This window comes from Porites lutea, chromosome 1 (genome assembly GCF_958299795.1).
Source record: "Porites lutea chromosome 1, jaPorLute2.1, whole genome shotgun sequence".
In the NCBI taxonomy this organism is placed as follows: Eukaryota; Metazoa; Cnidaria; class Anthozoa; order Scleractinia; family Poritidae; genus Porites; species Porites lutea.
Window position 1 is genome coordinate 39,689,357 of NC_133201.1, and position 13,527 is coordinate 39,702,883.

Here is a 13,527-nt window from a genome sequence, read left to right on the forward strand (position 1 = left end):
GCTCCTTCAAATTGGCGCCAAAAAAGGCGCGGCAGAGACGCACGCATGCTTTCCTGTTAAATTTATTTCTTTGCGCCATTTTCCATAAATTAAATTCCGCATAATTATGTCATCCCGCAAGTCATGCCACATGCCACTCGGCAAACTCATTGCACCTTTTACCCTCACCGCGTCAAAACCACGTTAACACACTGTCATGCAAACACACCTCTCAGCCAATCAGAGCGCGCGTACTTTCTTAGTTATTTTATAATTAATAAATCGACAACAATTTTCCATGGTCTGTACTTAAACCTCTTTCTTTTCTTCGCGAGAATTCGCTCAGTTATGGTAAAATAACAGATGGTGCAGCTGTAAACAAAATATCAATTCATTTGAACTTATTTAGTTACTTTGCTGTTTTTAATAAAAATAATATTCACCCAAATAAATACTGAGGTGAATATCCTTAATAATAATAATATCGTCTTTCGAAAAGGTAAAAGGTGCTGCAGGTGATTGTAAAGTTATTCTCCGCACAACATTTCGATGGTGGCGTCCTAAAAGTTTTTGTTTTTAAGGTCCTCTCTGGTATGGAACTATATGTTGAAAATTATCTCAGACTAAAAACTTGGACTCATCTAAGAGAGTATTATGTAAGAAAACAAACAACTTCGAGAAATAACTTCTTTATTAACTAGTTTTAGTACCTTATCGACCTCCACCATTTATTGGTAATTGACTATTCGTACAGGACCCGTACACCGACGTGTATTTGCTATTCATACTGGATTCTGACTATATTGATTAACCACTGAGTCGAAACGATAAGCTTCTTTTTAGGGTTAGGGTTGTTGCTATATAACTCGAAATCAAAGCGCTTTTCAGCAACGAATGTTCCGTGGTTTAGTGGTTTAGGTGGTCATCTGCAGACACTATATCCCGGGTTCGATTCCCGCTCGATCTTGTCACGCTGAACTATTTTTCGTTTTAAACTATCACTGAATTTTTCCTTAAAAAATGGCATTAATTGAAAAGACGTACACTTTCATAACATTTGTTGAGCATAAATTTCATAGAAATTTCAAGAAAAGATTTAATCCCGTATGAACAGCAAATATAAGTTAGTGTACGGGTCCCACAGGAATAGCCACTGCCGTAATAAAAAGAGCAAAACCCTTGTCGGGGGGTGCTCGGTGGCTGTTCTTTGCCTAGCAACAGCTAGGACTTCTTGCCTCACCGCAGTGAGGACTTTACCGCTGACAAGGCGGTTGTCTTTCCCTATTTTACCACTGGGACCGTGGTTGAGTTCTCCGAGGAGATCTCTGAGCACCCCCCTGTCAACCAGTAGGGCCCGGAGCGGAATCACCCATGAGTACTCATCTACTGGTAGATTTTCCCCGTACCCCAGTGATGCACCATCGCACGAGTCGTCAAACAGGGATCAGATAGTGGCCAACTATCACCCCCCTAGACTCCACCGAATTTGTACACTTAATGAACCTGACGAAAAATCTGCTTTATATTAGACTACTTTTCCCGTTTATCAGGCTTATGGTTTGTGGGCGCTCCAATAACAACAGCATACACGCATGCGCTTCGAGATAAAACTAGAAATACGTATCTCGCAATCCCTCGCAAAAATTCGGTGTTGAGCACAAGTTATTTAAGAAAACTCTGCTTCTACGTGAGAGGCGAAACTAAGTGTGCTACTCAAGTTAAAAAGCCCTGAAGGAACAGGGTTGGAAACCGGATGGGTGACCAGTTGCGAACAGTACATGTATCAACTTGTATCCTTTCTCTGTTGTTTTATTCTTTTACTTTTTTCCTTGTCCTATTTGATGACTACATGCGTACTGGAAAACGTATTTAGCAATATTTATTTTATTTTGACAATAAAGAAGTCGTTGATGTATGTTTGCTGGAAGAAAAATGTTGCGCAGCTGTCACGTGGCTATTATTTGCGTCCAATCAAATTCATTGCTCAAAATGCTCATGGCGGACGCACAAAAACTAAGTAGGACTTTAGTTCGGCAAATGATTTTGCCTTTTTCCCGTTCCTCAGGAAGATCTTATCCAAGCAATGTCACAGATGATTTGCTACAATGTCACCTTAAGACTGGGAAGGAATTTGCGTAAAGGTAAGGTAGTGCTAAGTACATGTTTTTTTTTCCGTGTTTGAAAGTACCGTCGGACGCTGCATGTTCGTCGAACACTAAATTATCTCAAGGGCGATATGTTCAAGTGCTCGTTGCGTTTTATTTGTATACTTTTTTATTTGTATGATTTTGAAGATCAATTATTGGGCTTTATTTCTGATGGGTTCTCTCACAAGCTTTCAGAAAAGACGGTAATCACGCGAATCCCCGGTAGTTTTACATGCAAGTGATAAGTGGTGTAAACATAAAAAATCAACACAGTTAGAAAATCAATTGTTCAAAGTTTTTCACAGGGATATTGTTTACTGGTTTCTAGTTCAGGCTCAGTCCCTGTCACCAAACATAACTTTTTATCATCATTTCAGAGTAAAATCATTTGTGTGATATGGTCGGAGATGTGTGGTGAAACAAATAAACATTCTTCTTCCTTGCGTTGATGACAGTCAAAGAAGCTACACCAGTGAAGTGCAACTTCAATATGACGAACCACTATATAACCAAGTCGACGGTAGATTAATAATGGACGGTATTTACGCTCCTATAAATAGTATTATTATACATCAGACTCACTATGAAAAATCTGATTGGTCAAGAGCATTCAATCAATTCACAATAGCTTGTGAACTTGACATGATAAATGCAATATCTCCTTCAACGTCTGCCTGGTTACCAAACCCCTTGGAGTGTTCTCCTCAGAAACAGAATGGCTGAACGCTTTGCTTCTGTTTCTGAGGATGAATTATGTCGATTAATTGAGGAAAAAGATTCCAAAAACTATTTTAATGTATACTTTATTCAGACAAAGGTTTGATTATTGTATTTTAAAATTTTTAAATGATCTTGGTTAAGCTTGTTACGGCCCATCGTCGTACTCGTACTCGGGTCATTAAAAGCCCCGCGAGACTGGACCTGTGAGAGTAGAATAAATTATGTAGATAACACGTCACGTGACTTCCTCGCTAGTCGCTCGTAGATTTGTTGTAAGTCGCGTTCCCGGGCAGTACATCAACCTGTTGTAAATCGGTGTGTATTGTAAATCGAGCGGATTAAAGTTGTGTTCAAGCGTTCAAGTTTGTATTCCATCGCTTCCTTAACATGGTCCTTCACAGCCGGATACAAGGTGACATTTGAACAGTAAATTTGTAATTCTTCGCAAGGTCATCACCACGTGGGTGATAAGATGGCCGCCAGTCCAAAGACCGAAAATGATGATTTATCGCAACTTACAGTTGATCAGCTGCGAAAGCTGCTTCAAGAAAAAGGATTACCAACTACTGGAAAAAAGGTCTTGATTGAAAGGTTGGTAGACGATTCAAAGTCAAATGTTGTCAAACCAGAGTCGAAGGAAGAAATGAATCTTGCTGAGTCAGCGGAGTCTTCGAGTGAAGTAGAAATTCAACAGATTAATTCGATCAGACGCAAAGCCAAAGCCTTGCAAATAGATATGGACGGGCTGATTCGGGAAATTTCGGAGCTTAGTCAAAGTACCAGTAACAAAGTGAAAGTAAAGCTGAGAATTGAAAGACTTACCGTGCATAGAGAGAAATATCTTCAGCTGAGAAATGAAATAGTCGCGCTGATCGCGGAGGATATGATAGAAGAAGAACTTCGCAAATGGGGAGACCTTTTACGTGTGGTGGATAAAGCTATCGATGTTGCTCATGAATACCTCCAAAAGAATTCCAAAGTGGAAGATCATCAGTCTTCAAAAGAAAATACACATACTGACAGTCGTCAATCTTCAAGTCTTAAATTGCCCAGGATTGAACTGCCAAAGTTTAATGGGGATGTGTTGAAATTTCAAAACTTCTGGGACCAGTTTGAAGCCGCAGTGCATAACAATGATGACTTACCCAAGGTACAGAAGTTTACTTACCTACGCTCAGTGCTTACTGGTAATGCTTTGCAAACAATAGAAGGATTTGAAGTAACTGGAGCAAATTATCAACCAGCGGTCCATTGCCTCCAACACAGGTATGGAAGAAAACGTATGATAATCTCATCCCTTGTGAAATCTGTCATCCAGATGGATGCTAAGTCGGCGGTCAGCGCATCCGCCCTTAGAGATCTTTATGACACATTTATGAATAGAACCAGAGCCTTAGAAGCGCTTGGTGAAGATCCAACGAGTCATGGTTGTATTTTGTTACCCATCTTTGAGACCAAGTTGCCACCTCAGTTACTAGAAAAATGGGAGTTGGAGCTTGCAGACACTCAAGAGGATAAAATAGATCTTGAGTTGTTTTTCAAATTTCTAAACCGCCAAGTTGTATCCAAAGAGGCGGGAGAGAGAGGTTGTAATGTGAACAATACCCAAAGCAATCGCAGTTCTGATAAGGGTAGAGATAACAGAAGAAAGCCTTCATTTCCTCGAATGGGTGGTGAGGATGGAGCGTATACAGCCTCTGCATTACTTGGTGAGGCACGCGAGCTAACTGGTCCAAGCTGCAATTTCTGTAAGGCAGGTCACGAGTCGCCAAATTGCCCAGTTTTCAATGACAAGTCACTAGATGACAGGTGGAAGCTAGTTCAAGAGAATAAACTGTGTTTCAATTGTTTAAAGCCCAGCAACCACAAGCACTTTTCCAAGATTTGTCGCCAACCTAAGTGTTCTGTGGCAAATTGTGGCCGCCGTCATCACAAATTGTTACATGGTCAGCAGTTAGTGGCTACACCCCAGCAGCCTTCCAACATCAGTTTAAGTGGGTTAGCTTCAGCTAAACCGGCATTGCCCTTGAAGGAAACACTGCTACAGACAGCGCTGGCGAGGTTAACTGTCAATGGTCAAGAAATGAAAGTCCGTGTTTTGCTAGACTCTGGTAGTCAACGTTCATATGTGCGCAAGAACATTGCAGAGTCCCTTGGCTTGCAAGGTCCCTCAGAGTTATTAAGTGTTACAATGCTCGGTGGAACAACTAGTGAAACCAAGAGATTGCAGAGAGTTAAATTTGCACTTTCGCCAATGAAAGGAGATTCCAAGGTGGAGATGGAGGCCCTTGCTATTCCCAAGATTTGTAACCCCCTCGGGCCAGTGCAGTTAGACTTTCGTAAGAACTCTCATCTTCAAGGTTTAACTCTCGCAGATTCCTACCCTCGCGATTCCGTCCAAGTAGACGTCCTTATTGGTGCAGACTTTTACTACTCGTTCGTAACTGGGTTGTACAAGAAAGGTAGTTCATCTGAGTCACTTGTTGCTGTTGAATCTCATCTCGGGTGGATTCTTACCGGACAAGTAAACCGTTACTCAAGGTATACCACATCCATGCTTACCGTTGTAGAAAACAGTGGACTCACTAAAAGCTTGAAAAGATTCTGGGAACTGGAATCTATTGGCATCGCTGAGACTGAAAACACTGTTGTTTCCCGGGAGGAGGAAGTTGCTGTTGCTGACTTCAATAGAGGATTGAAATTTGACGGAAAGAACTATGAAGTACGACTACCGTGGAAACGTGACCCTCCTAAACTGGAAAGTAACTACGTGCAAGCTGTTAGACGTCTGGAAAGCATCGAAAGAAGGTTAAGACATAACCCTGTGAAAGCTAAAGCTTACAATTCTGCAATCAATGAATATGTAGAGAAAGGATTTGCAGAGGTAGTGCCTAACGAGAATGATGAAGATAGAACTGTACGCTACCTGCCGCATCATGCTGTGTTCCGCGATGACAAAACGACGACTAAGTGCAGAATCGTGTTTGATGCTTCCGCGCGAGAAGGAGATGGTGTTTCTCTCAACGATTGTGTCCTTCCCGGTCCTGCTTTACAGCCCAACCTTGCATCTGTACTCATTCGATTTCGAACAAACAGAATTGGTCTCATAGCAGATATTGAAAAGATGTTTCTTCAGGTCAAGCTAGCGCCAGAGGATCGAGACGTTCACCGCTACCTGTGGAGAGATTTACAGTCTAACGAAACACCCAAAGTTTATAGAATGCAAAGACTGACATTTGGTGTGAACTCAAGTCCATTCCTTGCTATTTCGACGGTCCATGCTCATGCAAAAAAATACGCAGAACTGTTCCCAAATGCAGTCCAAGAAATTCTACAAAAGATGTATGTGGATGACGTCCTAACAGGAGCCGATACGGTGGACTCGACTGTGAAACTTCAACGAGACATGTCAGAGATCATGTGTAAAGCGGCGTTTAACTTGACAAAGTGGGCAAGTAACTCACAGCTCGTAATGGATGCTATTGCCCCAGCCAAAAGAGCCTCATCGTCACTGGTGGAGTTTGAGTCGAGTGAACCCCTTAAAGCGCTTGGAGTCTCATGGGATTTGACCTCTGACTATTTCCGATTTCTTGCACCGGGTGGAATTGTCTTATCTCCGGATCCAATGACAAAGAGAAGCCTGCTTAGTCTAGCGTCGAAAATATTTGACCCTTTAGGGTTGATATCTCCTTTCACTGTCAGAGCCAAAATCCTCTTCCAAGAACTGTGGTTAAAAGGATTATTGTGGGATGACCCTTTGGACAGTGAAATTAAAGCAAAGTGGCTACATTGGAAGTCAGAGTTGTTGCAACTGAAAGGTGTGACCATACCCCGATGCTTCGGAAATGGCATCACGCAAGAGTCTAAGATAGAGCTACATGGTTTTGGAGATGCCTCTCCTAAAGCGTACGGAGCAGCAGGTTACATCAGAATAGCAGACAAGCAAGGTTATGTATCCTCGCAGCTGGTAATATCAAAGTCCCGAGTTGCACCTATCAAGAAAGTGTCACTACCCAGACTGGAACTTTTAGCAGCAGTTGTAAATGCCAGGTTGTTGAAGTTTGTTGTAGACACTTTGCCTATGGAAGTGACTAGTGTTGTGTGTTGGACTGATAGTATGGTAGCACTGCATTGGGTAAAAGGTCAGAGTTCTCGTTGGAAACCATTCGTGGCGAATCGAGTGGCAGAAATACAGTCCACGTGGGATCCTGAGTGTCGGAGGTACTGTGCTAGTAAGGAGAATCCTGCAGATTTGTTGACGCGTGGGTTGAGCTGTGATGATATGATTGCCAATATCTTATGGTGGAATGGACCTCGGTGGCTGTCTTCGAGTGACAAACCTTTACCCGTTCAGCCCCAAGGTGGTACTGTTTCCTCTGAAGTATGCGAAGAGGAAAGGAAAATTGCTCATGGTTGTACAGCAGTCGTTAGAGAGCCGTTAATTGATATGTCGCGTTACGGGACATGGTTAAAGTTGATTCGAGTAACCGCTTATGTACTGAGAGCAGTCAAGTTGTTCAAGACTAAATGTAAGTCTTCTGAAAGTGAACTGTCGGCAGAAGAAGTGAAGAAAGCAGAGCTTAAGTGTTGTAAGTGGGTACAGGAAGAGGTCTATAAAGAAGATTACCAGTTGCTAAAGTCCGGACAAACTCTTCCCAAGAACAGTCGCCTTCTCAAACTAGACCCGTATTATGACAGAGAGGATCAGGTTATAAGAGTTGGTGGCCGACTGCAGTTTGCTGATCTACTTGAACAGACCAAGCATCAAGTAATATTGCCTCACGGACATCCCGAAGTCGCAAAGATGGTACTAGACCGACACAAGATCATGTTACATGCGGGCCCAGAAAGCATACTGTCAACCTTAAGACAGAAAATTTGGCTGACCCAAGGGAGACGAGAAGTCAAACGTGTTATCAGAAGATGCGTGGCTTGCCAAAAACAGCGAGTTGGACCTTGCGCGCAGAAAATGGGCCCATTGCCGGAAGAGAGAGTTTCATGTTCACCAGCTTTCGCGCATGTTGGAACTGACTTCGCAAGACCTCTCTATGTAAAAGAAGGTTCAACCATACAGAAAGTGTACGTTTGTCTATTCACATGCGCATCATCTCGTATGATTCACTTGGAACTAACACACAGCCTTACCACTGATGAGTTTCTACAAGCCTTTAGTCGCATGACAAGCCGCAGAGGTCTTTGCCATACAGTGTGGTCCGACAACGCAAAAACCTTTAAGGCTGCAAGCAAGGAAATCCAGAAATTGTATGATCCTAGTACTCAAAGTCGAACGGTGTGGGATACATTGGATCGAAATCGAATTAATTCTGAGCTCTCGTCGAAAGGGATTACGTGGAAATTCATCACCGAGCGTTCACCATGGCGAGGCGGATGGTGGGAACGATTTTTCAGAGCAATCAAAGAATCATTGCGTAAAGTGCTTGGAAAGGCACTTCTCACCTTTTCTGAGTTGAACACATTATTAATTCGAATTGAAGGCATCATCAACTCGCGACCATTAACGGCAGTGAGCGACGATTGCAGAGACCCTTTGCCGGTTACACCTGCTCATCTTGCAATTGGTAGACCAATTAACCAGTTACCTGAGAGTAAAGAAGAAAACTTGGAGGAGTCTAGTAAAAGAACTGTCGAAAGGTATCTTTACCTACAGAGACTACTTAACCACTATTGGAAACGTTGGCAACGAGAATATCTGCACCTTCTGTCCGTGAGAAGTAAATGGCAAGAGGAAAACCCCTCCATTCGAGAAGGTGATATCGTATTGGTCTCAGATGATAATGTATCGCGTACCAAGTGGCCAATGGCCAGGGTGGAAAAGGTTCATCCTGGTAAGGACGGACTCGTGCGAACGGCTACCGTGAAAGCGCAGAAAGGTGTATTCAACAGGCCTGTTCAACGCTTACACAGATTGGAAATTGATGCAGCGGCCCCACAAGTTACCCGTGAAGCTGATGTTCCTGTTGACGGTGGGGAGAGGCCGCGAGCGAACTCTGTTAATGTTGAAAGTGTACCTATTCGTAAGCCTAAGAAGAGAGTTGTCCTCCCCGAAGGAGGACAAGGTGGGGAGAATGTTACGGCCCATCGTCGTACTCGTACTCGGGTCATTAAAAGCCCCGCGAGACTGGACCTGTGAGAGTAGAATAAATTATGTAGATAACACGTCACGTGACTTCCTCGCTAGTCGCTCGTAGATTTGTTGTAAGTCGCGTTCCCGGGCAGTACATCAACCTGTTGTAAATCGGTGTGTATTGTAAATCGAGCGGATTAAAGTTGTGTTCAAGCGTTCAAGTTTGTATTCCATCGCTTCCTTAACAAAGCTTATCAGTGTCACTTTCACCTTAGTTTTGAAATAAAGCCATTTTTCAACAGATGAATGTCTTCTTTTGCCTATTGTTTAAAAAATGTATAATAAAACAATTATTGAATTCGGTTTTCGCATGATATCATGAATTATCAAAACCTTCGGCTTCGGCAGATAACACAGACCTCGGTTTTGATAATTCATGATATCATGCTCAACCTCATCCAATAATTGTTTAAAATATACCGAACAACTGCGAAATAACGAGACCTCGTTATAGTAAACGTATTCTGCCAGTCCCTTTGCCCTTCGTTATATCAAGGTTCCAATGTGGTGCTTTCTCTCTCCCTAGGGGATGGTTGAGTATAAGTAGTGATTTACCCAACCTAATCATCTGTGAAGAGTGGCACATACTATATATACTGTGGGTATTTACCTTGTCACTTTGCTGCTTGAGAAAAAAATACTCCATTATTCAACTCAAGGCTTTGGTGAAAAACAATTCCAACAGATGCAGGGCATTGATGGCAAATTTGATTGGAATGAGACCACCTTATCTGCCATTGCATGCAGTGCATGTTCCAACAGAAGTTGTAGTTTGCACTGACCAGAGGGCAACGAGTAAGCATGTCAATCTGACCTTTGCTGGCTAACCTGAGTAGTATTCATTATCCCTTAATGGAGATGAACAAAAACATACTTCACAGAAAATAATATAGGGTTAATATTTCACCATGTTCCCTCAACTGATGAAGTGAAGGGGTTATTAAAGAGGGGGGAGGTACAGGACGGTAAATCTCCCTCCTCCCTACTTTTTGGGGCAATTTTTCCCTCCTCCCTAAACTTGGTTTAAAAATTAACGGCGGGCAACACATAACTCCTGCACTTAGTGGTAAAGGAAGTATAATGACCTTCAGAGCTTGTACCACACGAAGAAGGCCTAACCACCATATGTATGCATACGAAGATTTTATGGAGGGAAAGCCCATACACCCACCCCGGGGGGGTACTCCCTTATATAAGCCATATAGGTATGTGCCGCCTCAAAGGGTAGGGTTTTTGCGCCGTTTCAGTCTTAAACGGGTATAGATTTTGCCCATTTTGGTCTGGAATCAGTGCCAGACCCAGTCCTTGAGATGAGGGGGAGCCCGGTCATCCAGACCCTTAGATAAAGGGAGGGGGATCAGGGTGGGGGCGGGCCCCTCCCCTGGATCCTCCACTGGGAATTGGGTATGGTTTTCGAGGAAACTATGGGAGTGTATGAACGTATGGACCATAAGGCTATGCTAAAGCTACCCGCGGATTGATAGTTGAGTCAAACTCCTTGGCTGTCTTTAACTCAAATTACTCCCCTACCTACAATCGGCGACAAAATTGTTGAGACATTGTACTTAAATGGGGTAATTTCGGAGAACAAAAGAATCCGCACCCTTCCCCTGTTCCCTCCATTCAAAGTTGGGGTGTTTGTTGTTTTCTACAGGTAGCTAGAACAAGGGCGAACGGGGGGGGAGGAAAGCTATATTTCCTCCCTTTGAAGTTAATAAAACGTAAAAAAGCCCAGTTTTGGGCGAAGTGTCTCAACTCATTTTGTCGCCGATTGTAGCTACGAATTATCAACGGTTTTTTTACTTTCATACTTTTTGCCCTATATTATGATTCCTTATTTTTGTATGTGTATTATCAGATTTTATTTGTTAATTTTTTATCCGAGCATTGTATATATTTTATGATCGTTTCTTTTCATAGTTGGTGCAACGTCTGTAACAGATTTTACCAACTTAATTAAATGTAGATGTAGATGTATTTGTCGTTTCAACTCCAAATGAATCAGAAAGAAAGAGCAATACGCGAACTCGAAATGGATTTTCAGAAATCTGGTTTGAGCTCTAGTCTAAATTGTACCTATACCAGGTCTGAAAATGGGCATGGATTTAAGAGACAGATCTGAAACGGGTGTGGGAAATAACATTTTTTAGTGTGAAATAGGGTCAGGATTTTAAGAACCGGGCGGCTCACGCTCACCAAAAATTCCCGAGAGTACCCCCCACAGCCCCCGGGGTACCTACCAGGTATTTAAGAGAAATACTTTATCTTATATAACGAAAACTCATTCCAATTTTGCGGTGGCAACTAGCTACAGACCCATGGAACAGCCATGGGAACAAAGATGGCCGTTGCTTTTGGTAACATCTCAGAATAGAAGACCAGATATTAAGACAGAGTTGTATTGAACCGCACCCTGGTCACCAGAGGATTTTTCTCGGGTGCGGCGGGATACTTCCGTGTCGCTGCAGGCCAATAGATCTTTGGCCGAAGGCAGAAGGCACTATAGGCGAAGCCGCGAGAAAAAAAGCTTTTCACGCGGGTCACTTTTAACGGCTTTACCAAACCACAAACCGCACATAAAAAGTCTCTGGGCACCCAGGCTAATTGAACCGCTGTTTTGGAAAAGATATATTGACGATGTGTTTTCCCTATGGAACCTAGACAAAATAAAGGGCTAAAATTGTGGAAAAGGCAAATACTATCAAATTCACGGCTAAAATGTAAGAAACAGAGATCACTTTCTTAGACACAAAAGTGTACAAAGGGATTAGATTCAACAAGGAACCAATCCTAGACGTGCAAACACATAAACCAACCAGGGGCCCATGAGCCAAGGTATAGAAGCCTTTCACGTACTCGTGGCAACCACCAGGTGTGAAGAAATGCTTCATTAAAGGAGAAGCGCTCATGCGTCTAAGGTCTGTTCCTCTCATGCTCAAGCCACTTCTAAGGAAACTATCAAAGATTTCGAAAATCGCCAGGTAAAAAGAAGCTAACCCGGTCCTATTGCGAGAAAGTACCTCTCTGAGTTAAAACTCGCCGACAGGAAAACAGCCCTTCAACACAGCAACAAATCTGCACGTAAAAAACCACTACCATTTGTTACAAAATAGCGGCTTTACTTAGACTGAAGAAAATACTGTGGGAAAATCCACCTTATACAAAAATAAGGAAGGCTAAGAGAAATCTTTAAGGAATATCATATCGCAAGGGAAAATCCTTTAAGGACCAGCTATTAGTTAGAGCGAAGCTCTGAAGGACAGAGAACTTCCTTTACAACTAAGTGCAGGAGTTGTGTGTTGCGATCGTTACCAAGTTTTAAACCTGGTAGCCTGAGATGCGTCAAAGTTTGATCCCATGCTTTCTTTGCGACCAAGGGAGTCCCAGGAGACCTAAGGGGATTGTAGTGTACGCCATTTTCTCTGTCCCCCCATCCGGCCTTGTCATGACGCAAGTTAAAGAAAAGCCATAAAATTACCTTCTCATTGTAATCTCCCCACTCCCAACATTTCATTTTCTCCCTCCTTCCTATTATGTACCTCCCCCCTCATTAAAGGTGGTCAACAAGTGTGGGTCTCTTAAAATAAGGTAGCTAAGCTTTGACAACCTTTTGATATAAACAGGTCACCACATTACCGGGAAAAAAACTCCGGCGTTATTCTTGTTTTTAAAAAGTTTACAGAGGAACCTATTAACCAGTGCATTATATGTCACATTAAAAAGATCAATTTCGCTTCCCTAACAGAAAATTTGAAATGAAAAAAATATAGGTTAACCCTTTAAACCCTAATATCAAAATTCAAATTCTCATTTGTTATCTTTATACGTTTTCAATAGAATTCGTTGAAGTATCAATTAGATTCATTTTGTGTGATCATGTCCTCAATTCCCATGACCACTTTGTTTTATAAAGGAGTGATATTACAAAGAGAAATTTGACACTAGTCACTCTTAGAGCTTAAAGGGTTAAGCCGCCCTGTGGGAAAAAAAATCACGCAAGACCTTTTGCAAACTTTAAGACGGAATCCACTAGGAAATTGAGTAATTTTTATTCTCAGTGGACAAAAACCTTGTACCAGAATAGTTTAAAGAATATTGCATTCTTTTTGACATTTTTAAGGCCTAAAGATGTAATTAGTCATCTGTAATAACACCAAAGAAAATTTCTCCTAGGAGTCCAAGAAAATGAATGTCAAATTTCAAAATAATTGTGAAAACACAGGTAAATCTCTGTCTCTCTTTCATATGAAGATGTAATTTTGTGAAATTTGACATTCATTTTCTCGGGCTCCCATGAGAAATTTTCTTTGGTGTTATTACAGATGATATATTACATCTCTTGTTATTTGGGCGTGCCCCAAATAGAGTAATCGAGATGGCTTGTTTTGAAGCAAACTTGCAATAGGCACGCAATACGTGCTAACGTAAACAAGGCAAGTAAAAAGGAGAAGCGAGGCGAATGTCAGCCATGCGAACGTCCTGTACAAGGTAAGAGGCATGTTGGAAAGAAAGCTCCGCTAGCAAGGTACTTTATCC

General features: G+C 42.2%; 1 protein-coding gene across 1 annotated transcript; it reads left to right on the forward strand.

The window, feature by feature from the left end:
* The first annotated feature begins 3,318 nt into the window (after positions 1-3,318).
* LOC140929547 (uncharacterized) lies at positions 3,319-8,997 on the forward strand. The gene has a single exon (XM_073379306.1). It carries the CDS (start codon positions 3,319-3,321, stop codon positions 8,995-8,997), a length of 5,679 nt encoding a protein of 1,892 aa, XP_073235407.1.
* Positions 8,998-13,527: the final 4,530 nt, after the last annotated feature.